We start from the raw sequence: 25,834 nt of genomic DNA, 5'->3' as shown, positions 1-25,834 counted from the left end.
CTGCATGCGCACTCACCGTGTCTGCTTGAAAAGAAAAAGGGTGGACACGATGATTCATACAATTTTCCAAGAAGCGCCATAAAAGCACTGAGATGACCACATTCATTAGTTTGGATGTGCGACATAAATACAATATGTCTTCGTCTTTACTGCAGTGTGAGAGGACGACACTGTTTATGCGACAGACAGCGGGGCTGCAGAGCCCAGCCCAGTCTGGACCGGCTCAGCGCAGCCCAGCTCGACCAAGCCGGCACTAATCCATCATCACCACCACTGAATCATTGCCCTGCCAATAAAGCCAGGCAGCAATACATTACAAGCATGTGGCAGGCTTTAGCGATAATGATATTGAGAAATCCCCTTGGGCTGTAGGAAAAGCCCGGGCGCGCGACACACTTGCTTACAGAGGCAATAATATATGGAAATGCACCAGTGTGCCAGACAGGGAGTGGTGGGACGAGGAAGTGAGTATAGACCTCTGTCATAAGGAAATGTGGAGGAAACGGCTTTCGCAGCGACCACCTCCTCTCAGTTTCCCCCTGCGGACGAATTTGAAGATATAGGCCTCTATACAAACAAGCCATTTTACAAGTAATCTGGAATGTCAACAGATCATTTCCTTCATTCCATCATCTCATCTTGCTCTCGTGCAGCTGTGTTGACACTGCAGTGTGGTTCCGACATGGGACGCGATAGATACAGTGCTGACAATCATCTGCATGCTGTGTGGCACCGAGGATAGGCCAGCAGCATGGGGACTGAATGAACATAGTACAGTGAACCGCTGGTCTTTGCCATCCTGTTATCTTGTGGCTGACATTGAAAAATCTCTGCCCGTTAATCCCTCACCTCCACTGCAGATGCACGCACGCACGCACGCACGCACGCACGCACGCACGCACGCACGCACGCACGCACGCACGCACGCACGCACGCACGCACGCACGCACGCACACACACACACGGACTGCGAAACACACCGAACACTGATCTCGGTGGTGACTGAAGTTAACTCCAAAGCCTATGACTGTTTCAAGAAGCACATTTCTACCATTGCATGGCAAACTCAAACTCTAATTTTACTTGCATTGAAATTAAGTGTGGACGGCTGTGTGCGGAGAAATTTGCATTAGCCTCAGGGTCATTGAGGTTTAATGAGACCCGTTCAGCACACATGCCATCAATTTGGAAAAGAAAAATCTCTTCTGACATCAGTTAAGTGGTATTCCGGTGTAAAAATAACACACTTAAAGCTCGAAGCAGGTTTGCGCTCCAGGTTATTGGCTAGATTTAACCCTGATTTGGTGTTTTAAAAAATATACAGATTGAGGTGAAAATACCACCTTTGGAAATGAAGTTAGTGCTCACTCAGAGCCCCGAGACTTTAAAAATGTGTCTCCAAACCTCGAACAATAGGGTGAAGCAACACCGATTCGTCAGAAAGTTGATTGAAAAAGTTGCCGTCTGCCTCGGTTCTTCTGGGATTCCTTTGATGCAAGAGGTAAAATTAAAGCAGCAGCTAGGCTATTTGGGAAATGATTATTTGCTACATCATATCTGTCCATTTGACACTGACTTAGGGACGGTTGCCAAGTTAGTTAGGCATTAACACTGCAAACTGAGGGAAGCAGCTATAGTACAGTAACTCCATATTCATATGGATTAAACAAACGACAGAGAACGTGATTACGAAGAATCTTACGAAATGCTTCTATTCAGATTTGATACATTTCTTCAGAGCCACCCGGGGCTGGTTTTGGCTTCACACAAGACATGTTGCCAAAATGTTGAATTATTTCTGTGAAGAATAAGTATTGTTGGTATCATTTTTCTATGTGACTGTATTGACTGGGTCGACACAGTTCAACTTCACTGAACTTTTTCAACACAAATGCAGTTCAGTCAAAAGAGACATCTTTCTGATTGAACAGTATCAAGTTTTCACTGTCATGTGCACGAACAACAGGAGAAAAATGATAGATGTGGGCGTCTTTGGCAATAAGATGTCATCATATTTGGATGATGATGTGGATGTGACGATGGGTGGGCGCCAGAGAGAATTGTGAATGAATGAAAGAGATTGTGCTTAAGCTTCATCCTGATGGATGCAGTGGCATCGTCAGCCCTCTATAAAAACCTTAAGAGTGCTTCCCATGTTGAAAAGTGATTGGTGGCGTAAAAAGCTTAGCTCAGTTTTGTCTTGAAGTTCTTTTTTAACAACAGTACATGAGGCAAGAAATGACAACAACAAAAAAGACAAGAGGTTTGTGCTGATAGAATAAAAGTCTGGATTTATTTCTGTTTATCTATACATTAGACAGGTGTTCCTGAATGCAGCAAGAGAAAACACAGAGCAGGATGCTAAGCGTCAAAGAGTTGCTCGCATAGCAGAGGTGTGGCCGGTTTAGCAAAGACATGTACACTCTCTACCGCATATACTGACAACATGGTCTGAAAATGTACAGTTGTGCCTCTGGGAGGCTGAAGTAGGGTGAGGGAGTGTTTACTGCAATAGTCTTGATATTCTTTTCACATTATCATACCAGCTGGAAATACACCATACAGTAATAACCCTGTCTTCCCCTAATGATCATTGCAATGCGGTTACAACTGCTGCAGACCGATATATATATACCCAAGCAGCCCTGTGTAGATCGGTTTCAACTCCATGGGTGTGAACATGTAGTAATAGTTCTGTACGGATTTGTCATATCGCCATTGTCCCCTTTGACTCAATCTCAAGGCTGTGCAGACACATTCAAAGGTTCGAACACTGGCCAGTCTTCTCTCGCCCTGGCTGGCCCTCCACCCGACGGTGATGTGGTACCAGGTGATAACAACTCAACACCTGCGTAGGAACTCGATTACACACAATCGCTCTCTCTCTCTCTCTGAGTCAATTCCCTGGCCCAGAGCGAAGCTCACAATTGAACCATTATGAAAACAGTCCAACGGATGGCTTAAGTGCTTCCACGAAACCGACGTTGTGTTTGAACACAAACTTCTCACAGTATAGAAATAAATTCCCCAGCAACAAAGTATGCTCATAGACATGATCAGAGTAAAAAAAAAAACCCAACAACACAAGAAAACAAATACATACATACTGACAGGTAGAGCAAATCCCCCCCCCCCCCCCCCCCAAAAGGGAAACAAAAATAACAACATAACATACAGAAAACACTTTGGTGCTGAAAAGATTCCATTGGTTATCACTGCACAGGGTGAAGGAAAATATAATGCACTTTGTTTTTGCTCATAAACACTGCATGGTGCTGCATCTATGACTAGCTCACAGTAAGTCAATCATGAACAAATGACTAGACTAAATTCATCTGTTTGTTTTTTACACAGATAAGTAAATATATATTATTTTATCGAAAGTCAGGGACAAAGACATACAAAGAGGGAATCACAGATTAAAATTATAAACCAGATAATAATATTTCATACACGGCAGGCTAAAACTCCCCGACAGTACCCTGAAGACTCCCAGCAATTACGCGTAACATTTTTTGATTTCATTTTCAACCAAATCACTTTTACAAACGTGTACTACTTTCCACCATAAACAACAACTACCAATGGAATCAGTCTTCTGGAAAACAACTTAACTTTGAATCAAAGTATATATATATATATATATATATATATATATATATATATATATATATATAGACATATCTATATATCTGAGGACAACTTCTACTGTAACCTACACTTTCCCTTCCAACTGAGATTTCCTGTTTGACAACCTGGCATGCAACCAGTGAACAGTGGTATCCTTTAAATATGTCAGCCATCTGAGTGAGTTAATAATCGCGTACTATATTTATGGTGTAACCTGATCTAACCATTAAAAATGCATATATCTGAGAAATACACTGCAACAATGTGATATTGGTAGACAACGGTTCCTAGAAGCAGATGCATCCATTGAAAGTAAGCAAGTTCTGAGGTACTTCTGAAAGTCACAGCTGAGGATATAATCACTATCTACAATATTTGGATGGATAGCATATAGTTGATACAGTAATAGCAGGGTTACTGGTTTTGCGAAATATTTTGGCTTAAAATTTTGATTAGCTGAGGGGATAGTGGCGGTTGACACACCTGAATAAAACATAGCGATACAAGGATAAAAACATATAGAAAAACAGCACCATTTGAGGTCCAATAGATCAGTTTTGGAACTGTTTGCTGGTAGCACCGTCAACCAGTAAAAATCTCAGAATGCATTACAGAGACAGAAAACAACCACTGATCGACTGCACCACATAGCAAAGAGCGAAGGTGTATATACAGTATATATTTATATATATATACTGTATATACTATATTCTGAGACGACCCCTCACGCAGACACCCTTTTACAGCAGCATCTTTAAGCTCGTAATAAAAACGGATTTCTCTTAAGAATGATATATCTGTACTGAGGTGTTTTACAAGTTTTATATGCTATACATGTTGAGAGTAACCAGGTATACCTCTTCCTATAGATTTTTTTTAAATACATACACATAGTTTACAGTCACTGACAAACAAACACCAGAGTAACAATGAGGTAGGACGGTGAAGTTAAGATGAAGTAGAACCGGTTTGTGGATTGTATACAAAGTTACTGATACCTTAAGAAAAATATAGGCCTTGCAATGTCTTCCTCTCATTTGTGTAATTTTGGAGTGAGTGACATTGTATCTGAGGCTCTAATACTGATGTTTCCTGTGAACCCTTGGTTTTTCAAAAACCTGCAAGATGCCATTTATCTTTGTTCCACACAGTAAAGCTAGAAACTGATCTCTTTTCCCCCCAATGAAACTGTCAAAACACAACATAAAGCTCCCTCACTTCCAGAGCTCCGACAGCTGTTCACAACATACGCCAAAACACCAAGCGAGGAGGAGAGGATCGGCCATCATCTTGATACATGTGCATTTTAAAATCCATTCCATATAAATGTGAGGAGAGTAACGACCCGGAGGTGGCACAGGAGGAGGATCACAGAGCCAGCGGAGTTACACTTCCTTCCTATCGCTACTTGAGTGTGACAGTGAGAGTACTGGGAGGTCTGGTGTTGTTACCGAGCCAAACCAGCCAACATCGTCCATTAATGGCTCTGCCAGGTTAAATATTGGTGTATGTTACTAATACGCTAGTACATTTGATAGAGATCGGACTTGCTATCACAGATTTAGCCAAATCTGGGTGAAAAACACTACTTCCTTGCAGCTTTCATCAACTAAAGATGGTTTTAGTTAGAGGATTAGGCTTAATCACGCTCCAGGAAACCAGCCTCTGAAACCACACCCCCTTTTGGCATCAAACAACAAGAAAAAAACACAATACACGACAATGTGTCAGAATCTCTGCGAAGTTGCTTTGCACAGCAGAAATCTTTTTTCTTCTTATCTTTTTAAATCGCATGTATTTTAAATCCATGCTTGCACATCAATCTCACACATTCCTTTGTACAGGGGGGGAGAAAAAACTGAAGCAAAATTCTTAGGAACTCAAAATACTATATCAATAATGTGTCACCATCTTGGTGGCTTAAGATTCACAAAGCTCTTTTACCTTGGCATGGGCCATTTTTTTGTGCAAACCCTGCTGATTCATCTTTCAGCACCATCCCCCTTTTTTACCTTGATCTCAGCTCACTCATTTGTAAAAAATACACAATCATCTCCATACAATAAGTCATACCTATACATAACCAGCATCTTGACACGACAAGTTAAAGCACATATTCCAGTCATCTTGCACATTTCATAGGTAAATATCTTAAGATTGGTGAACCACGTTTCGCTTGAAAACCAATCAGGTTTATCAAAGAGATTTTGGCTTTTGCTTGTCAATTTGCCAAGAAAGCCAATTATTGTTCGTCAGGCTGTGATTGAGTTGTGGAATCCAGTTTCAACATAATTTCACTTGTGGAAATCTTGTTTTCTAATCGCTGCAAATATTCCAAAATTCACTTTGGAAGTATTAAATCTATCAAGTTTGCTTGGAGCATTGGCCTGTCAGGGGCATTTCTGACTATATCTCATATCTCATTCTTGCCACAAAATAAACTATAAACCAAAATGTTCTAAGGTGCTTCATGATAATACAATGATTGTTAGGCCTTAATCTATAGACATTTAAAAAAGGACAAATACCACAAATACATTTCTTTAAGATTGAGGAAACTGCCCAGAAGCTTTAAAGTGCATTCAATGTAAATGATTTGTGTCGATCTAATAGCTAGTGTACAATGGTTTAACGATACCGATTTTTCCTCTTACTATGGCAGATAATTACAAGGTTTGTATTTTGAGGGAGGCTCATCAAATATCATGTTGTGAATGTAGCTTAATATATGGGCTCTGTCAAAATATTATGTCACGTAAAGTCTTGTCTCTCGTTCCACAGATCTTGCTTTGGCTGAGAAAGGGAAATAACTTTTTAACTTGTTTGTAGATTCCACTGGTCTACATTTGGATAAAACGCCGAGCTTAAAGCCAACAATTCATATGAAAAAAAAAACCCCAGCAAATATATGGAAACATACAAAGAAACAACAAATTGTTGGGTGACATGAAATTACAACATAAATTATTAATTAAACAAAACCTTGACCAGAACCTTGAAAAATGTAAGAGGGTCACATGACTACAAACTGTATCGATGTTTGGTGGAAAAACCAAAAAGATGTGTTTTTATGTACACAAAATATAAGGTAGCTCAACAAAAAGGCTGATCTGAACTTTTGAAATAACAAAAACCGAGACAGACAAAATGATCGAGAGAAATAAACCAACCGACAAACGAGAATCGAGTGTGAAGAGGAGAAAGGCTTGATGGGCAGCTCTGCAGCAGATTCACAGTTAGCCACAGCTATAGGTCACAGTTGAGATTTCAATCTGCAGCGTTTAGTTCCAGCCTGCAGACAGCCACACAAACCTTTTTGGATCAAAACAGTAAAACAACTGGAGAGAAAAAAGAAAAGAAAAAACATGAGAAAAAGAGGACAATTTTCAAAGTTCTGACGGCGTAGCTCAGGAAGCTGTCACCGGAGCGACCTAACTTTGTTCCCCAGTGGCATGGCTTAAAAAAGAGGGGGTTATTACAGGGTTCAGCAGGCCCAGACAACTTCGACAGCACAACAGTTTTTCAGACAGCTTTACCCACAGCTAACACTGCTTCCACACGGAGATGGACCACAACCGTGCACAGCAGCACTCCCGATATTGTTGCCCACGTCGTCCCATGCAGGCCAGCATCTTTTAACAGGATGGGGGGGATAGAAAGTAGCCTGGCTCCGATCAACTTCACCACGTGAGTCACACAGAAAATAGTGTCTTGCCCGTCACTTACATTCTCACAGCAAAGTGCAGGTGAAGCTTCATCCCTTCAGCTTACTATACATTTTTACAATCACAGCTTGCTATAAAAAAAACCCAGGGGCACATATGTCCCTGGTGATTGCCAAATCCATTTAAGGCCTTTCTAGGTATCAACATGCCTGTACCACTACGACTCAGTAAACAGTCAAATCGTCTGAAAGTGACATGTTTGATTCAGAGTAACGCAGGAAAATACCATCGAACCCTTTCCTTGTGCTCTCTCGGTGATGGCAGATGTCCATAACTAAAAGGTCAACGTATAAAGCAAAAACAAATATAGCTCTCTACAGACTCCATCCCCCCCTTTTCAATAAAGTGATGTGTTGTGATTGACCTAGAGTTAAGGGGGAGCACACACTCATTATTCATCTCTTGGAGCAACAGAATCTCTGTTGCAAAATCTAATATGGCTATCACCAATTAAGACTTGTGCATTTGAGACAGTGACGTCTATGCAGTAAGTACCGACAGTATTGGGTAGTCACCGAACATCCACGTCTAAGATCTAATGTGAGCTGGCATCATCATCGTTATAGGATCAGAAGACTTTGTCTCGGGAAATACCCTTTTACTTTTTAAAAGTTTAAATGACGCAAGATTATGTTCTGACACAGAACAATTAATTAATTTAACAATCACATCTAATCTCTCCTTTGACACAAATGCATACACCTCGATAAACCGTGTCTCGGTACCAATTCCACTGTAAATGTTTAAAAGGAAACAAAACACTCACACAAGCTCATATTAAACCTTTTCACACCCGTTCACCTCTGCACTGTTGGGTAAAGCTGTCTGTCAGCCAAAGAGGAAACTGGGCACTGAGGAAGGTAACGGTTGTTCTATCGGGAGGTGGGAAGGGGTCTATTTGTGTAAAAATTTCACTTAACGACCAATCCGATGTGTCAAAGTGATACAACTGCTCCTGAAACTGTAAAACATATCCCCCCGACCACCCACATATCAAGTCCCCTTGGATATCCTGCGAACCACGGGGGGGCAGAAGGCGCTGGTTGATCACTACATGCCATCGTAGGTGAAGTTCTCCATCTTGACTGTCTGTCTGATGAGCAGCTTGGACTCCCGCCGCTCCTCGTTCTTGATGGACTTGTTGATGTCCATTATCTTTTCGCAAATGTATTTGTTCACTTTGGATAATCTCTGCGTAATCTCTGCACTGTCGGCTGTCTCTTGAGACACTCTGTCGTACAGACACTCTGGGGAAGGAGTTTGCGTTAGCAGTCAGACTACAATGAATTAAAAAATTGCTGATCTTATCTTTATCTGGTGTCTAATGAATATATAATTGGATGAATGAAAGGCAATATGAGCGAAGAAAATCACTTGTTCTGTACCGGATGTTTTCCAACTTGTCTCACTTTATAAAAGGTCCTTCAGAACAAGGATTCATCTCGCTCATAATTTAGATTTTATGGTTTGGAACCTGAGGTGGAACGTGCAAATCTTACCTCTGACTATTTTCAGCTTGCTGGGTGAGAGTGGAGGTTTGGGCAGAGCGTCTTTCTTCTTTTTGGTGGCCACTCCTGTGACACTGCGGTTCTTGAGGGTTTCCGTGCCCCAAATCATCACGGCCAGGTTCTTTGTGAACTTGGAGTCTCCCTGGGTCCGCTGCAGCTGGTGCCACTTCTCCTCTTCCACCCAAATTCCTCCACCAAGGTGCACCTGTGGAGAGGAGGTGTCACAAGCCACGATGAACATCACAGTTTAAAAAGTAAATCTACAGTCTTTCAAAGATCAAAAATATTTGTCCTGAGTTGTCATCTGCATAGTGACAGACAAAATGTATGTCTAATGCGCTGTGGCTGTGATCAACTCCGTTGAAAACAAACAACAAAACTAACATGCTGATACGTTTTTACGCAGACAATGCACCACTTAGCATGGGACAGTCTTATCTACTCTGCAATTGCTTGTTCATGTTGAATTTCCAACCATGACGATGATCTGTCTGCCCCATCAATGGTGGGAAATAAAACATTTATGTATAAGTGCTACTACAATCAACCACCTGTTTAATTAATAAGCCACCATTGATCGATAACAAGCTTCAATAAATGTCTTTAAAAAAACAGCAGCAAAAAAAGGAAAAAATTTGAAATAAAAAAAAACAACCTTGAGAGACTTTTAAATGAAGTTGAACAAAAACAGATGTTTTCCTAGTTTCTCTGATAGATCAAGCCATGCATCAGATACAACACATCAGATTTGGGACCGGGAATAGCAATTTGATTCAAAGCTACTGATGCTGAAGCAATTGGTATGATATCAAACGCAAGTTTACAGTTCATTTCTGTACTGGAAATGCCGACCAGCCACTGGCTGAGGAGCTTTTAGGAGCTTTTACATGTTAGTTGTTGCGGCATATAAATCCAGGGTCACTAATCTACAATACTCTGTGTGGGTATAAACCCCTCTTAATCTAAATGAACAAGGAAGATCATAGAAGAATCATGGAAGACCCCATCTTAACAAGCTCCCACACAGACCACCAACTGGGATAGTCCACTGGATGCTTGCAGCCTGGATTACCTCCACCATGAACGCAGCCTGTAGCGCTCTACACACTGTAACTGCATGTTGCATAAGCCTGCACCAAACACTCCAAGCCGATTGCCAGCCTCGGCAGACTGCCCTGGTCTTCTAGGTGAGCTAATGCAGCAGGGAGCATATGCGACTCCCTCTCCCTTCTATGCTCTCTTATCACTGTAAAGTCTTTAGGCCAGCATCCAAAAGGCTTTTCCCCGTGCAGCTAATGTGCTTTAGGCCCGCGGCCAGCAGACAAGCTTTTTACTGCCCTCAAGTTAGACAAGATTGTTCCCATCCTCCCTCCCCGTTGCTCCCGTTTACCTCTCGCTCTCCATCTCTCCTCTATCCTTTTCTATCTCTCGTCCCCCCTCGCGCTCTCACTAGGGCTAACCTGTCAGTCACTTTAATTTCCTCTCGTGCAAATAATTAATATGGGTTCCCTGATGTAGGAGAGTTCTAATTTGCAAGTGTTCTTCACGCTTGGAGTGGCTGCAGGCCACAAGGCTTGTAGTACCAATTCCCCCCCTGTCATCAGAAACAGGACGCCGGTTGACTTACAGCAGTGGGGGGAGTAAAGAACCCTAACAGGCTAATAAACACTGATGATGCTGGCTGGGCTTGCAGGAACAATAATAATCTTCTGAACCTTGTTTACCTTCTAGGGTAGGGCGGCCAGGAGGAAAGGACTGATCAGCTATGTTCCCAGGTTTGGGGGTGTAAAGGAAATACAGCACTTCCTACAAAATCAGACTATTTCCCACGGTCACCTACAGGCAGAGAGCCTGATTTACAGAGAGAGGGAACTGAAGGGTTTAGGACTCTCAACAAAAGACAGGGGTTATTACTAACAAGCCTTTGACAGCATCAGAAATGATCAGACTAATGTGTTGTCTGTTAGACTATGTTTAAGGCCTGTCAATCATTTTTTTGAGTCATGGCATCTTTTAATTCCTGCACTTGGAATTCAAGCGCCGGGCTACCCGTGTGTTTACATTTGGATGTATGATTTTGCCTTCAAGAATAACTGTCAAAAAATAAAAAGATGAAGGAGATAAGAACAGACAGGGAACATCATACAGACCAAGTGGAGGGTTCGGTAGCATACAAACAGGCGTGTGATCTGACAAGGAAAAACTAAACAAGACGGTTGAAAAGGTGGTAATGACACGCCAGCCGGAGGGGATCATGAAAACCTGAAGTGTCGGTTAGTCTAGTGAGACTAACCTTCCCATCGTTGCAGGTGTATACTGTTCTAGGCGAGGGTGAGTAGCTGGAACTGGTGTTGGCTTCTTCTCTGCACGTCTCCTGGGCCTCAACAATGGGTTCGACCACCTCAGTTTTGATTGTCTGAGTGCCATTGTCATGCATAGGCTCTGAAAACAAAATGAGATGACCTTTGTTAATCCCACAAGGCCCAAATGGGACATTTAGCGTTACAGAGATACAAGCAACAAATCCACCACGGTCCACACTTTAAATTGAGCTGAAGTCAAAGGCCATCCGTCAACTGCTAGTCACCACTAAATCAATACAGAGTACATGAGACAATGTCATACTAGTTGCACCTTAAGTAGCTGTACCAGGCTTTAGGTCTTCACCATTAAAATAGTGCCCACCAGGCTGTTCGCCTGCTTCCCGCCTTGGGCCCAGGCCTCGAGACAGGCGGCCTTGTCAGCCCAGTAACTAAGCTGACTTGGTGGCTGGCCACGCTAAGCTCTATCGTAGCTGATGAGTTTTAATAACGGTCAGAGCACTCCATCCCCTGCCCGACAGCACCCTGGGGTGCTTTAATCTTTAGCCTGTCCATTAGATTGTCTAGCCAGTAGCCAGGTGCCTCTGTCCAGATCTACAGTGGTGCTGACGTTAACACCAGCATCTGGCAAAGCTTGCGTTTGTGTAGTGCTGAACACCGCAATGACACCACTTTTAATCACACCACTATCGTGCATTTTTCCCCCACTTCCTGTTTATTCCTTAATTATTGGACCTACTAAAATCCTTTTGCTAGATTAAAATTTGAATTTTGCATTGTTGGCATCTACTAACTGTTAAAACTTTCTGAGGTAATTGTTATTATCACATCTACAGATCTAATTGCTCAGCAACAGGGTGAACAAGGTGGGTGATCTCTTTAAAGTCCATCTTCTGAAGTTTCTTTTTTTCTCCTAATATTTGACAAGTTTGTAGAGAGTTTAGGATGGATTAAGGAACTGTTGCTGTTGTCGTCACATTGAGACATTGTATGTGACACTGGGCTACACATCAGATAATAATTCTTAGATGCAGGCAACCTGCACTTTAGCAGAACTGATCTACTTCTACTCTCAAAGGGGCAGTAAGCGAAAACCGCAGCCTCGGGTATGGGAGACTGACACGCTAACCCCGAGGCCAGAATCCCTGAGTCGTAACGTCATTCGCTAGTACATAGTATTGTGTGGTCCACACCATTTTTGTTGTTTTCAATGTCAAGGGCCAGGCCTGCGCTGAAAAACTGGAATTTTTGGGGGGGCGCACACACAGAACCTACAGCTATTGGACGGTGAAAAATGATTCGGTGATTATTACAAATAGCGTATTGGATAAAAATCGCTTACTGCCCCTTTAAGTCACACTGCTTCATGGGGTCTTTAAAATCCACATGAAACGGCAGACTACTTAGCATTTTGCTCCTAGACCGAACAATTTGTATAGTAAGCATGTAGGGACTGGATAGAGCCCACATCCTTCTGTTTGACGATGGTCACTTTAATCAGGGTTCCGTCCTTCCACCTAACATGCACACTACGTGGAGCATCTGAACTCCTTTGATCTGGTTTATTTCCACTTATGATCTGTATATGTGTATCGAAATTCTCCAAGAATAAACTTTGAAACTCAAAGCACGTGAGCAAAAATGGGCAAGAAATCCATAACCATCTATAATGAAGATCATGTCGTATAATCAAAAGCCCCAGAAAAAGTTGCTAAATGGATCTGACTGCCTTGTGTAGGAAGCACAGCTTGCCCTCTGATTATTTCCTCTTACTGTGTCTTTGGATTGCAGTTTTACCACTACATAATTAATCATACTTACTCAACATACCCACTGGTGTGACTTTGACAAACTGGGACAGATTCTCAAAATGACTGATTGGATTCAAGGTTACAATTAAACTGTGACACTGGTGGTTTGTATGTTGGCGTGCACATGTTCTTGGTCTCTCACCGCTGCCCAATCTCATGAGTAGTACGTCTTGCAGCCTCCTGTTGAAGTCCCTCAGTTCTTTGACTTCTGTCAGCAAGCTGCCATATTCCTTGAGCTTCTTGGCCTGCTGTACAAGTTGTCTGCGGGTTCTCTCTAGCTCCTGCTGCAGCCTCCTCATCTCCTCCTCCTGTTGCCTGTAGCTGTGAACCAGCTCCTCGTACAAGACTCGAGGAACCACGGCTGCAGCTACCTCCGACACACAATCTGTGTCCACCTCCAAATGCTGTTGTTGTTGCTGCTGCTGCTGCTGCTGCTGGTGATGTTGTTGCTGCTGATGTTCTGCCTCCATATCTTCATCGTCATCTTCTGCATCCTCTCCCTCGTCAGCAAGCCTGTCCTCATCCGGGTCCTCTTCGCCCTCCATACAGGAGCTGGCTGCATTTCTCTCCAGGCGAGCCACTACTGCTGCGAGGCTCTTGGAGGAGTTGGAGAGGGGCCGTCCATGGTCCTGAGACAGGGCCTACGGAAGAGAACAACGGTCACTTTAGGGACTGAACAGGCAGGTGGAGTGAAACTGGAATTGTGATAATGAGAAAGTTGAGAATATGACCATTACAAACATTTGCCATGCAAGGAGGGGTGCCAGATAAAACATTTTACAGAATTTTGCAAATCTCTTTGCTGCATGTCAAACAAAATGCACTAGCTATGTGACTTAATATGACTCCATCAAACACAAGGCAGAGCTGATGTAAAAAGCAAACATCAATCTAGAAAACGACACGACAGACAAACAGTTTGTTTTGACTGTGTGGATCTCAATAGGAACTGGGAGCAGAGGAGTCAGTGAGTTCTTTGATGAGCCGCTCAGAGGATTTGTCTGTGAAGGGGCAGCTGTCCAGAGTTCTGAATTTGTGTTAATCCAGCATATGGTAAAAATAGCGTGGGGGATTTTGGGTGTCATCCAAGTTTATGGAAATGTGAATTGACCGGCAATATTCAAATAGAAGACTGTTGCCTGCGTGGACATCAACAAGTGACGTGCAATCGTACATGCAGCCGTACTTACAGTGTTGATTCTGTTCAACGAGCAACATTATTCAAGGGCCTCACTGACTAAATTGTGTACGTGAGTAATGTGAGTGGGATATTCTGTTACATTACATTACTGAAAATAATCTTGGCACCCACAAACACACTACAAACATTAATTTAATATCGTAAAAAATACAATCGTATATTTGAATGAGGCTTTGATGGAGGGGCAGAGTGATTGTGAAGCATGAGACTGGTGTCACTGTCAGTATATGAGCACAATCTGATCAGTGCTGCTTTTTAAATATACAAACTTATTTCCTCCAAAACTCACATGTGTAATTGCGTGGAGCCTACCTTTTTATGCCTGAGTGGCAACCTCTCCTCTCCAAAATGGTTCTCAATGGAGTTTCCTGAATTCTCGATGGACATCTTGGGAATTTTCATCTTCTTTTGCATTATACTGTCTTCAAATTCCTCTACTGTATCTGTAAGAGTGCAGAGACAGAAGCAAGAAGAAACTCGTGAAGTCTCCAACAAAAAAAACCAAAAACAAAAAGTTAGAAGGGATTTTCTTTCTTTGTTTTAACACAACGTGACCGTACTCGTTCATCCATTCGTCCTACTGGGGCCGAGGGCGTTCGGTCTCTCCACTCAGACAGACTGAATCAACACATATATACATACAGATATATAAACATACATATATATATATATATATAAAACTGAAGCCTGCCAGACGTCCTGGTTACACGTCGCCGTGGAGGTGTTGAGTCAGGTCGGACGGACCCTGCGGCCCAGACGGCTCAGATTCGGGGGGGATTAGTGATGCGGCTCGCTAAAGATCGAGCATAGAAAACCGTCAGTGTGGCAAACATCAGTGCGACTGCAGCCAACGCAGATGCGAATGCTTTTGCACTCGCCCCATCACACGACCGCGATGCGCTGTCGTGAAGACAGCCGCGGTGTTGTCATGCTACCGACGGACAGGTTGACGTGTGTGGAGGCGCTCACGGATGTCCTCGACGCCGCATCCCCCCCCCACCCCACCCCTCCCTCCTGTGTGGCTCACACCGACAGATAAGCCAGCTAGCCGGCTAGCCGCAACCCCCCCCCCCCCCCCCGAAGCCCCCGGGGCTAGTGGCTCGGTTACATTTGCAAAAAGAGGCTGCAGAGAGTGATGGTTCCCCGAGCACGGGCTGTCAGACGCGCCTTCGGACGGGGTGACAGCTCTGCGCCCGCGACCACTTCACCCGCCGCCTCGAAGCTAACATGCTAACGCGGAACGAGCACGCGCCGAGCTACCGGGCGCTAGCTACGCGTTGTAAACAACCGTCGCGACTGGCCACCGTCGCGTGCCACGTCTGCGGCGAGGCGACCACCGACCCTCCGCCGACACACGACAGCTAACACGCGATGTAAATAAAAAAACCAACAACCCGCAAAGCGCCGGCGACGAGGCGCGACAACCTACCGAGCGGATCTTAGCATCTCGCTAGCATCTCCGGCTAGCCGCAGCCGCGGACGTTGTTGTGGCTATCGGTGTCAGACTCCAGCTGATCACGTCCCGACGGATCAGACGAAAGGGAGCCGCTCTGACACATCTCCGACCCCCGCGCATAGACCGTTCTCTCGGTCGGACAGAGGAGAGACGGCGTCCGAGGATTACAAGTGATCCGATGTGTGTGAGGAGGGCAACTTACCTGCAAGGGCAAGGATCTGTGCTTCGCACGGCTGGCCTGCGCTGCCATCCTCTTCGGCTCTGTGAACCAGATACACCTTCTGATTGTCAAAATCTGTTTTGTGCAGAGGTCGGAAATCTTCCACAGTTGAAGCGGGCAACGCGTAGCACATGTCGTCTTCAAAGAATCGAACAAAAGCATACATTATTTACTTCTCCCCGGTCCCCCACTTTGGATATGGTTGACAGTTTTTTTTCCTCCCAAAGTATTTAAAAAAAAAAAAAAGATATATATACACACAGACACATAGGAGGGTTGGGGATGGTGGTGTCTGCGCTCGGCTGCTCTTGCCTGGTCCACATCACCAGGGCTGATCAATCAGGCAGAAGTAATAGACCTGACATTAACTTCATTGTTATGTATTAAAAATACATGTTTGAATTATTTGTGACAGAAACATATGAAACACAGTGTTCACTTGCATCATCATATCAACATTTCTTTGTCATTTGAAAACATTTGTGTTGAACATAATATACATAAATGCCTATAAAAGCATCAGCATATTTAAAAACAAAAACAGAGGCATGTTTCCATGGCAGCTATTTATTTTTTTTGAGCATCACTGGAAGTGATTAGACAGGACGTCGAAGTCGTACTGGGTCATGGTCCCTATCCATTTAGACACCCACCACACTTCACGTTATCCTTTCAGGCAACTGTGAGAAAAGCCAACCCAGATGATTACCTGCCTGGTCAGATTCCGTTGGTCTCCGTGAGCTTCTGTGTGTGTCCTGGTGTGCACTTCTGTTCGGTTTCTTGTATCACACCAAACGGAATTGAGGCCAGCTGACAGTCATGAAGTCTTTGTTATTGTAAGACAGCCAGGTGGTTATACAACAGGATGGATTTCTCTCAGTTGTTACTCTAATGGAGAGCGCCACGGTCGATAAATGACACTAACAATTTTGTTCTGCTTGGGCTGCTGTAATTGAAAAGTAACCGATGCAGAACTATATGGAGCCCCCTTTTTTTCTCTGATATTTAGTTTCATAGTTTCAGGCGTTTAGTTAGTTACGATCAGGCCTGTTTCTAATGCCATCTCCCCCATGATGTTTGTTCACCGTACTGTATGACAGCTCTCAGAGTCAGGCCGATGTATACAAGATAATTTAAAAACAATCAAACAAAAAAGCAATTGTAATAACTCTCAGTGCTATTTATTTCAGTACTGGAACAGTTAGACTGTCTTCAATATAAGTGAAATCTTTCCAGCTGCAGTTGATTACGAAGACTAACTCACTCCACATTTCTGTGAAGGATAACTTAAATTTAACACATGGTATATTTCACATATATCAAAACGTATTACAATGGTAAGGATTTCTTTCATCCATAGTTTTTTGGGGGGCTGAGACCAGGTCCTTCTGTATATCTGCACACAGCTACTTTGGCAGATCCCACAAACCGACAGAAATGTGGGTGATAGACGAGATTTGCGCAGCTTCTGAACAAGTCGAACAGAGGATTACTTTTAATCTGAGCTTCTGTTCAGTGGCTCCCCTGTCCTCAAGGCTGGGCTCGTCAACATAAGGCTGCTCCATTTCTGGAGCTTTCGTCTCTTGAAGTGGCCAGAAGTTAAAGAAGAACACCACCGCATGGTAAAGTCCCACATGATGTTATTCATTCCTGCAGCCCAGAGAAGTTCAATCAAATTTTAAACAGCAATAACTTTCTCATGACCCAACCCCGATCTGCATGTCTTTGGACTGTGTGAGGCGACAGTGCTAACCACTTAACCACCATGCAGCTTCACAATAAGAACTAAATGTACAAAAGTAAAATGTCATACTTTTCTGAGTCTGGTTCATTACAGTACAAGAATGGGGAAGGTCAAAATGATATGTAAAATTATCACTACAAGGAGAGAGGATGAGATATTTATCAAACAGAAGAAATGTTTACTCAGTGCACTGAAAAAAAACTCACTTCTAAGCTGTCATTTATAATTACATGAGTCTGCAATATCTCTCTTTCTCTCACACACGCACAAGTAATATAGTGTATACTGTATGTACTATACGTACAGTATTAATGAAGAATGGAAAGAAAAATCAACAATGACTGTGCATATTTACTTTTGTCTTTGACACACGTATACACACACAAACACACACACACACACACACACTCACACACACACACATATACATGTATATGTAATTATAGAGGGGACAACATTTCATTGACCCTGAAATAATTTCTACACCCAAAATGCGTGCCTGTTCAACCATTATGAGAATAAAAAAAGGCTGCTATTAATTTCATAAATACAACAAGCTATATTTTTAAATAGTGACGCAAACAAATAAAAAACAATGGGCATGCTAATTATCTGACGATTCAATGATTCATTACAGCTGAAAGAATAACTCTAGGTAACATTTCGCAATGTTTTATCTGCGGGAGCAGTTGATCGGGTAAAGACGAGTCAGGACAGAAGCCAGACATCATGTCCTGCCTATTAGCTCCACACTGCCAGGCTCATCTATCTTTATTGGTCATCCATTAGCCTGCATTAAAGGGAGACACGGGATAATAGCAGTAATGATGCTGATGATGGAATTATGCTGTGGGTGCACACGTCATCATTGCAGTGTTGCGCCTGGAATCATAAAGAGTTTCCACTGACAAAGAGACAGATGGGATGAACAGCTCAAATAAACCATTCCTTTTTGTGTAAGTATGTGTGACAAACAAGCATACACACAGAAAGTGTTAAAATCAGGTCTTGCAATTTAGTTTGAAATGTACTATAGTGCATGGAGGCAAGTGCATTAAGTTTACGGCACGTAGGCAGCCAATCTAAAGGCAGCACCTGTGCCAATCTGCACCAAGGACAGACGCTCGTACAGGTGTGTGTGCGTGATGATGGCTGGCAGGGACGAGCAGCAGCCTGAGCAGCAGCATACACACAAACACCAGATGCAGCAAAGTGATGATGCCTGGCATTAGACAGCCAGGACGGAGGGATCATTAAGGCAACTTTCTGGAAAAAACGCTCTAAGATCAGGAAAGCACCGAGCAAAATGAAGATATGGGTGTCTGCTTCCCTGATGATGGATTCAGAGGCGTATAAGCGTCTTTCATGGGCCACGCATTACGACAATCAATCACAACTGTTTACAGTCCAGGGTATTGCCGTTTTCCTATTTTGGTTGGAGGCATCTCACCAGTCTTTCTCCTATTATGCCTCTTAATTAGCTCCGCATGAATTACTAATCAACCATGAAGAAGGCATTCACCAATTTAAAAAGTGATAGCCCATGAAATGAACAGCACAGCATCACACAGGCACATCAGTTACTAATGCTGAAGAAGAAGAAGAAAAGAGAGACAGAAAAAAGATGTGCACGCACGCGCGCGCACACACGCTGAGGCAAACCTTATTGTGAACAAATCCTTCATTAAGTATTTAGAATGATATCAGTGCTGGCCCTGCCATCATGCTGTGTGTACTCAGTGATCCACCCAGGAGACATTGATCTTCTTCATAAGGAACATAATGACCACCACAGAAATACTGATCATATTTCAGCACCAGTCAATTTGGTTCATTAGGGCCGCTTTACCTCCTGCTGCGGACCTGTATTGATCGTTCCAGTGTCACCAGACTGTTATTGTCTGCTAACTAGATAGGGAACTCACAAAACTGTAATTTATAAAGCGGCAACAGCAAGCTGTGGAGTACACAGGACAAACAAGCAAAAATGATATGAAAGACCGCAGATCTGTGTGAAGAGCAATAGCATGGACTGTCTGTCTCTGTGCCATTTTTGAATCGGCATCAAATGTCAGACATGACACAAGAAATCCTAAAAGTACCAAGGCTGTCCCGGGGTTTCAGAGAGAATTTTTTCTTATGCCTCTAATACCTTTTCCACCGTCTCCTCTCTTCTAATCTCCACTTATCTGGCAGCAAGGTGAGCCCCGGCACATGGCTGTCGGGCAGGCTTTGGTCTGTGGGAATACAGCTCATCTTAATGGTATTGCTCTCCCTTTTCCGTCTCTTCCCTTTGCTTCCCTTGCCCCTTCCTCCAGGGTGGCTAGTCAGACAGAGATGGAGGCAGCCAGAGAACTTCACATTGCTGCTGTAGCTGACAGCAGGGCGCCTCTGGGATTGGACGTGGGACCGCAGCTGCCTGTCATGCAGAGGGGCAGCCAGGCTCATAGGTGCCCAGCATCAGACAGATAATAGCAGATAAAACCCAGGCCAAGCCAGCAGCTTGCTTCTTGCCAGGGGATAGAGGACCCTTGGTGGTGGGATGTGGGGTCAGACGTAGAGGGGCAAAGTGCTCTGACAACTAGCAGCCTTTACTTAACCGCCAACCAGGCAGATGCAGACCCCCACCCACATGTGCATGTGCGTACACGCACACACACCGTAGTCAAGGAGAGGCAAGGTCACAGATATCAAATCCCTCCACAGAATCATTCCTGCAGCTTACTGTACACTTGGCAGAGGTTAAGATTGATTTGGAGCTTAATACAGAGTGTTGGTGCAGCTGCAGCATCTGAGAAAGCACATCAAAACACAGCAGTCATCGTTTTTTTCCCCTTTTTCTTTTGGCCATTAGTTGCTGACTTTTTATCACATTTGTTCACATTTCTGAAAGAGCTGTGAGTCTCCGAAGACTGTTACAAAACCATTCATGTCGCAGAGCTTTTCCCTTGAATCCTCATTCTGCTTCAAGTTTTGATTCACATTCCAAACTATACTTTTTTTTTTTATCTTAGTGAGCAAATCAAAACGCCAGTGTAAAAAATTCAAACACATTTTTAACAGTTTGAGCTCAAACGATGCGGATCCAAACCTATTTAAATCTGTGATCAAATATATTAACTGCTCACAATCACGTCCTCATATATTGGCTCAATTTCACATCTACATCCTACTTACTTGAACTGTTGTCTGGGATTGGTCTGTGAAAAATCTATGAACTGGATAACATTCCTCTGCCTCCAATAGAGGTCAGTACAAAGTCACACACGCTGTGTTGAAGTTTCCTGGAGAAAGGCCGAGGCTGCTGTTCTACAGTATAAGGGAGCCTGATCGCTGACATGGCTGTGAAAGCAGGGCAATTAAAAAGTAAAATCTCCTATACATAAGTCATTAATGTTATAAATGTTTATCTATATATACAGCAGTCTTCAGTCAACAGGCGCGCGCGCGCACACACACACACACACACACACACACACACACACACGTGCAGTCAGAAAAACTCAATCCACCAGCCATAACAGAGAGACAGAGTGGCATCAACCTCTATTATCTAGTCCCTATGCTGCTAACACAAAAGGCTCCCTGGAACAAAAATCCAATCAGTCCTCTCTAGGAGGATTTGCTCCACAGCAGTGCTCAGCGACACTGGTGGCTCTGCTGGTGACAAAGAAATAATCTCAGAGCCCACAGCCTGTTTACTGCCGTCGTCACGTTGCCCTTTTAGAAAGAGGACAGGCATAGTCTGTACGCTTCTTTCTGTTGTCATTTACTTTCCCCTGAGTTTCTCTCTCTCTCTCTCTCTCTCTCTCTCCTTTCTGCATGCAGAAACATGAAACACATGGCTGACTTTGTGTACAAATTACGGCATTTGCAACACAAGGAATGTTTACTCTGAGCATTTGTAATGTGGCTTGCGCCCCCCAAAAAACAACCCCAAAGACTCTCAGGTGTATAGAGCAGAGACCGGTTTCTAAATAATTGTTTGATCACAGAAAATGTCTAAATATTCTCAATATTGCACTGCCCCATTACCCCCCCACCCCTCTTCTTCTGGCGCCTTTCTCTCCCAGTCCTCCATTCTTTCCCTGGTAAATTATCACACTCGTTCTCCATTCATTAGCATGCCGCTGCTTATTTAGCTACGCTGCTGAGAAGCCTTCAACAAAATCAACTGGAAAATACTCAATATGAGGCGGCCAGCACACCCATCTCCTCGCCTCTCTTCCATCCTTCATCTCTTTGTTTGTTTTATGTTCGTTTTTTTCTGACCACATCAAAATGGAAGCATAGTCTCCCTTAGTGAAGGGAAGAGAAGGAGTGAAGGAGGGAGATAAAATATGCAAATTCACAGAGAAAGGATATAATCAGGGCAATAATAGGAAGTGTTGTTTTCACAACTGCTCATTTACACAAAATCCTGATAGTATTTTTTTTATAAATAATGTTCTTCTCTGGCTTTTTCCCCTCACTGTCTTAGGGGAAGACACTTTCATCACTTTAGGTGCAAAGTTCACTAAAAGAACAAATCTGTGCAGCTCTACAGCTGGAGAGCCAGTCAACCTTGCAGTCCCTGAGCAACCCAGAGATTTCTACCAGCTCAGGTATGTACCACAGGCCCAGAGAGGAAGCAGGAGGTTGCAAATCAGGTTTTTTCAGTCATTTCTTTCCACCATGGGCCAACTATGGTTGGACAGAAACACAGTCTCCTGACCTGAAGTCTGCAAAAGAGACATTTCTCCGAGTGGAAAATACAGGCTGGGAAGACTCTTTCCAGTGTGAATGAACCCAGTCGTCTCCTTTATCACCCGACCTCCACTGCATCAGGTGTTAGCAGTTCGCCCCGACAGATTTCTGTCAGTCGGGGGAAGTCGGTTGGGAAATACATGAAACCGCTCTGAAGAGACAGAAGGCCTCCGACTTTCACATGCAGGACATGTACATGCTGCACGTACATCCAGCGGGGTATTGGCCATCACATCGCGTAGGCCCCCGCAAGTTACACACGGACACGCCTCCACCTTGGTTGGAAGCGTCGACGTTTTACAGCTTAAAAACGCAAAAGGTGTTTTCTCTCCTTTCCACGTTAAGTACCGTTAAGTTGCAGTGCATCTCCCTTTCGCCCTTCTGTCTCGTCACCTCTCTCGTCTGTCTGTGTTTTGGTTGCAAGCCAGCTTTGTTTTGTGACTGTGCCTGAAAAAAGGGACTTTAAACACTAAGCATATTTATTTTGTTTAAAAAAAGGCCAATGGTTATGTGAGTCCAGCTGCATTGTCAACTTTAAACATATTTGTGTATTTTAAAGGAGGGAAGAAGTTGCCGAAGCATTTCGGAGAAATTCAGTGATTAAGGCCGAAAGGTGCATAAGACACACAGAAAGATCTTTGTTCCCTAACTCTGAGATCTGTGGTTATTAAAGTATGTAAGGAAATGAGTGAGGACATAAGAGCTCAATGAATGAATGTAAGTTTTCTATGGTTCAACTTAACTCAAAGGGGAATCGGTCCAACTGATAAATATCTGCTGATTAAAGTTCTCACAGTTGAACTGAAAAGAAATCAGCACAGACAAGGGAGTTAACTTTCATTATTCTGCAAGAAGTTTGAAATAAAAAGGAAAGATTAAATAATCTGTGGTCTTCAAAGTTAAAAAAGTTATGGTTCCAACACAAAGAGTTTAAATAACCTTCCTGTGTTTCGCGAAGCAAACAGTGTCTAGAGGCAGGAGGGAAACTCTTACTGCACTGACACTACGACAGCACTGCAAGAGTGCAATTTGCAGATGAGCCAAGTAAAATGCATCATATTCAAAACAATAGTGCCACCACAACAAAGACATAAATACATGATATATCACCGTATTGTTTGGATGGCTGCCCGGACACTTTCATCTGAAGAAACCAAAGCTATTAAAAGGCCGAGAGGAGGCCAGAGTGTAAAATGTGTAAATTAGAAAAAACTCAGATGACCCCTCTTTCACACTGCACATTTTATTAGTAAGTAATCCAAAACTTATTCTGCTGGGGGTTTTTTTTTTAACATTTTATATAAATGCTGAAAAACAACATGCTGCTACTTCTTAGGAGAGAAAACGAGGCTGCAAATAAAAATGAGACCAAAAATTGTGATTCTTTTTAGTTTTACGAGCAATAAAGGTTTTATTTCAGTTACAGTTTTTATCCCCACAAAGTTTACTTTCTGTTTTATATTTCAGTTCACGAGATCTGGTGCTTGGCTTGTTTTCAGTTGACCATAGCAAGTTTGTCTCTATGACGCGTATTCCACCTTCCTTCACGTGAATCAAAATGTATCTTATGACGTTATTTGATACCCACTGGTAGGAAAGCATGGTGACTGTGACTGTGCCATGTAGATGTGTATAAGTCATTGAAAAAAATAAAAATAAATACATGAGCCATATTTTCTCAAAACTATAAACATAAACTGAACATTGTTGATGTGAGCTGATGTTGGACCTCCTTCGAAGTCTGTGATTTTGTGTAGGAAACGCCTTGTTGTTTCCATGGAGACAATACGGCAAAAAAATGTCATATCGGTGCCGTCGGCTCCATACCTAACAATTTCATCAATGTTGTATGTATCCTCATGCCTTTACTATCACCATCACGACTTGAAAGATTCCAACACAGCTTTTGAATGTGAGCGGCTGGCTGAGCAATACGCTCCTTCTGACCTCCGAAACATGTACAGTGGTTTTGTCTGGAGGGAGGAAAGAAGGAAACACAAAGAGTAACTGCAGGAAGAGATTCTCTAATGAAGATCATTTCTATTCTGCTCTGACAGAAACAGCAGGGAAATGGAGACACAAAGAGAGAAGTGCAAGAGTGAAAAAGAGGAAAGTGAGAGGAGAGATCTGAGAACTGCCTATTATCTCCACACTGCTTCATTGCTTCAGATGCACACACACACACACACACACACACATGCTTGCAAACACACACACACACACACACACACACACACACCATCCTCTCAAATCTAGCCAGATCTCATGAATATGATTGACCTTTTTTTCCACTGTAATGCTGAGAGCGCATAAAAGGGGAAAAGGATAAACTAAACAGAGGCAAGCAGAGTTAATTTAGAACAACACATTATTGGGTTCTGACTGGAGATATGGAAAAGGACAATCTAATCGATAAGCCAAAAGAATGACAACGGCCTTTCAAATCAATGCCTGCACCCCATTTTCTCACTGTGAAAAGACAAAGCCTTCAATGCAGGTGTTTTTGTTGTTCAGTTTTGTAGAGTTTGCACCTGTGAGAGTTTGTGTGTGTGTGTGGGTGTGTGTGTGTGTGTGTGTGTGTGTGTGTGTGTGTGTGTGTGTGTGTGTGTGTGGGTGTGTGTGTGTGTGTGTGTGTGTGTGTGTGTGTGTGTGTGTGTACCTGGCTGTTGTTGTAGTGGAACAGTTGCCAGGACTAATCATTATTTAGTTGTGGCGGGGCTGGAAAAGGTCAGCAGTCTGAAATGTCAGGCTGTGTTCAACAGGAGCCAGATGCAGCCGTGTGCTGCTCAAGTGTCCAATTAAAGAGGGCCGAGTGAGGTTTGAGTGGGCCCGTGTGTGACAGGGAGTATGCACGCGTCAGGGTGTGTAAGAAGAAAGTAAAGAGGTGCTGTGTTTTTTGTTGTCGTCTTTTTTCTCCAGTGTGTGTATAGATATATATATATATATATACTTCATCCTAAGTGTGTGAATACATGCGCCATTCACACTTGCCATCAGAAACAGAGGCCGCTCTCACGCGCCGCACCTTTACGAAGCCACCGGGGCCTACGGTATTAGTCTGTTCACACCCCGTGACTCCCCCCGCCGTCCGTGCTATGAGGACGGGAGGAAGAAGGGAGCAACACAACAACACAAAAGGGCAGAAAACATGAGGACAAAAGCGGTGTGACAGAATAAGATCACTAATAAATAACAGCAGATATCGGGTGTTGCTCATATGAGCAGAGGAAGAGGTACAAGCAGCGAGAGAGGAGAGGGAGGCGGTGGAGAGGACGACGAGGTGAAAGGGAGCGAAGGAGCGGAAACTCCTTTAATCTGCAGGGGAGAAGGAGAGTGTGTCCTGCCTGTGTTTCCCTATCGGAGGCATTCATCTGAAAGCCTCACCTGCTCTCCACAGAGCCATCATAATAACCTTCCACATGTTCATTGTGTGTGGGTGTGCTTGTCCACTCACCCACTGTGAGTAGTAATA

The 25,834-nt window shown here is 43.4% G+C and overlaps 2 protein-coding genes across 4 annotated transcripts in view; both read right to left on the bottom strand.

The window, feature by feature from the left end:
* The window catches only part of agbl4 (AGBL carboxypeptidase 4), a 230,123-nt gene that overhangs the window by 49,034 nt on the left and 155,255 nt on the right, over positions 1–25,834 (bottom strand). The gene's annotated exons all lie outside the window — the stretch shown is intronic.
* Positions 2,272–16,398, bottom strand: bend5 (BEN domain containing 5). 3 transcript variants are annotated; one of them, XM_035647033.2, is made up of 6 exons: positions 15,855–16,398; positions 14,509–14,639; positions 13,138–13,636; positions 11,157–11,305; positions 8,855–9,068; positions 2,272–8,602 (listed from the first exon to the last, which is right to left on the bottom strand). In XM_035647033.2, exons 1-6 carry the CDS (start codon positions 16,036–16,038, stop codon positions 8,406–8,408), a joined length of 1,374 nt encoding a protein of 457 aa, XP_035502926.1. In that variant the 5' UTR covers positions 16,039–16,398; the 3' UTR covers positions 2,272–8,405. The 3 variants fall into 3 exon arrangements, with proteins under 3 accessions (XP_035502926.1, XP_035502929.1, XP_035502928.1); XM_035647036.2 differs by lacking the exon at positions 15,855–16,398 and adding an exon at positions 15,626–15,817; XM_035647035.2 differs by lacking the exon at positions 15,855–16,398 and adding an exon at positions 14,757–15,155.

This window comes from Scophthalmus maximus, chromosome 13, assembly GCF_022379125.1.
Source record: "Scophthalmus maximus strain ysfricsl-2021 chromosome 13, ASM2237912v1, whole genome shotgun sequence".
Classification (NCBI taxonomy): Eukaryota; Metazoa; Chordata; class Actinopteri; order Pleuronectiformes; family Scophthalmidae; genus Scophthalmus; species Scophthalmus maximus.
This window is presented reverse-complemented; position numbering and strand designations above follow the sequence as displayed.

Bases quoted from the DNA above. Each gene is read 5' to 3' on its own strand.
- bend5 (XM_035647033.2), bottom strand. From the start codon at position 16,038: ATGTATGCTTTTGTTCGATTCTTTGAAGACGACATGTGCTACGCGTTG. The intron at 14,640-15,854 runs GTAAGTTGCCCT...GCACTCTTACAG, and splicing joins ACAGATCCTTGCCCTTGCAG to ATACAGTAGAGGAATTTGAA. The intron at 13,637-14,508 runs GTAGGCTCCACG...TCTCTTCCGTAG, and splicing joins TGCCACTCAGGCATAAAAAG to GCCCTGTCTCAGGACCATGG.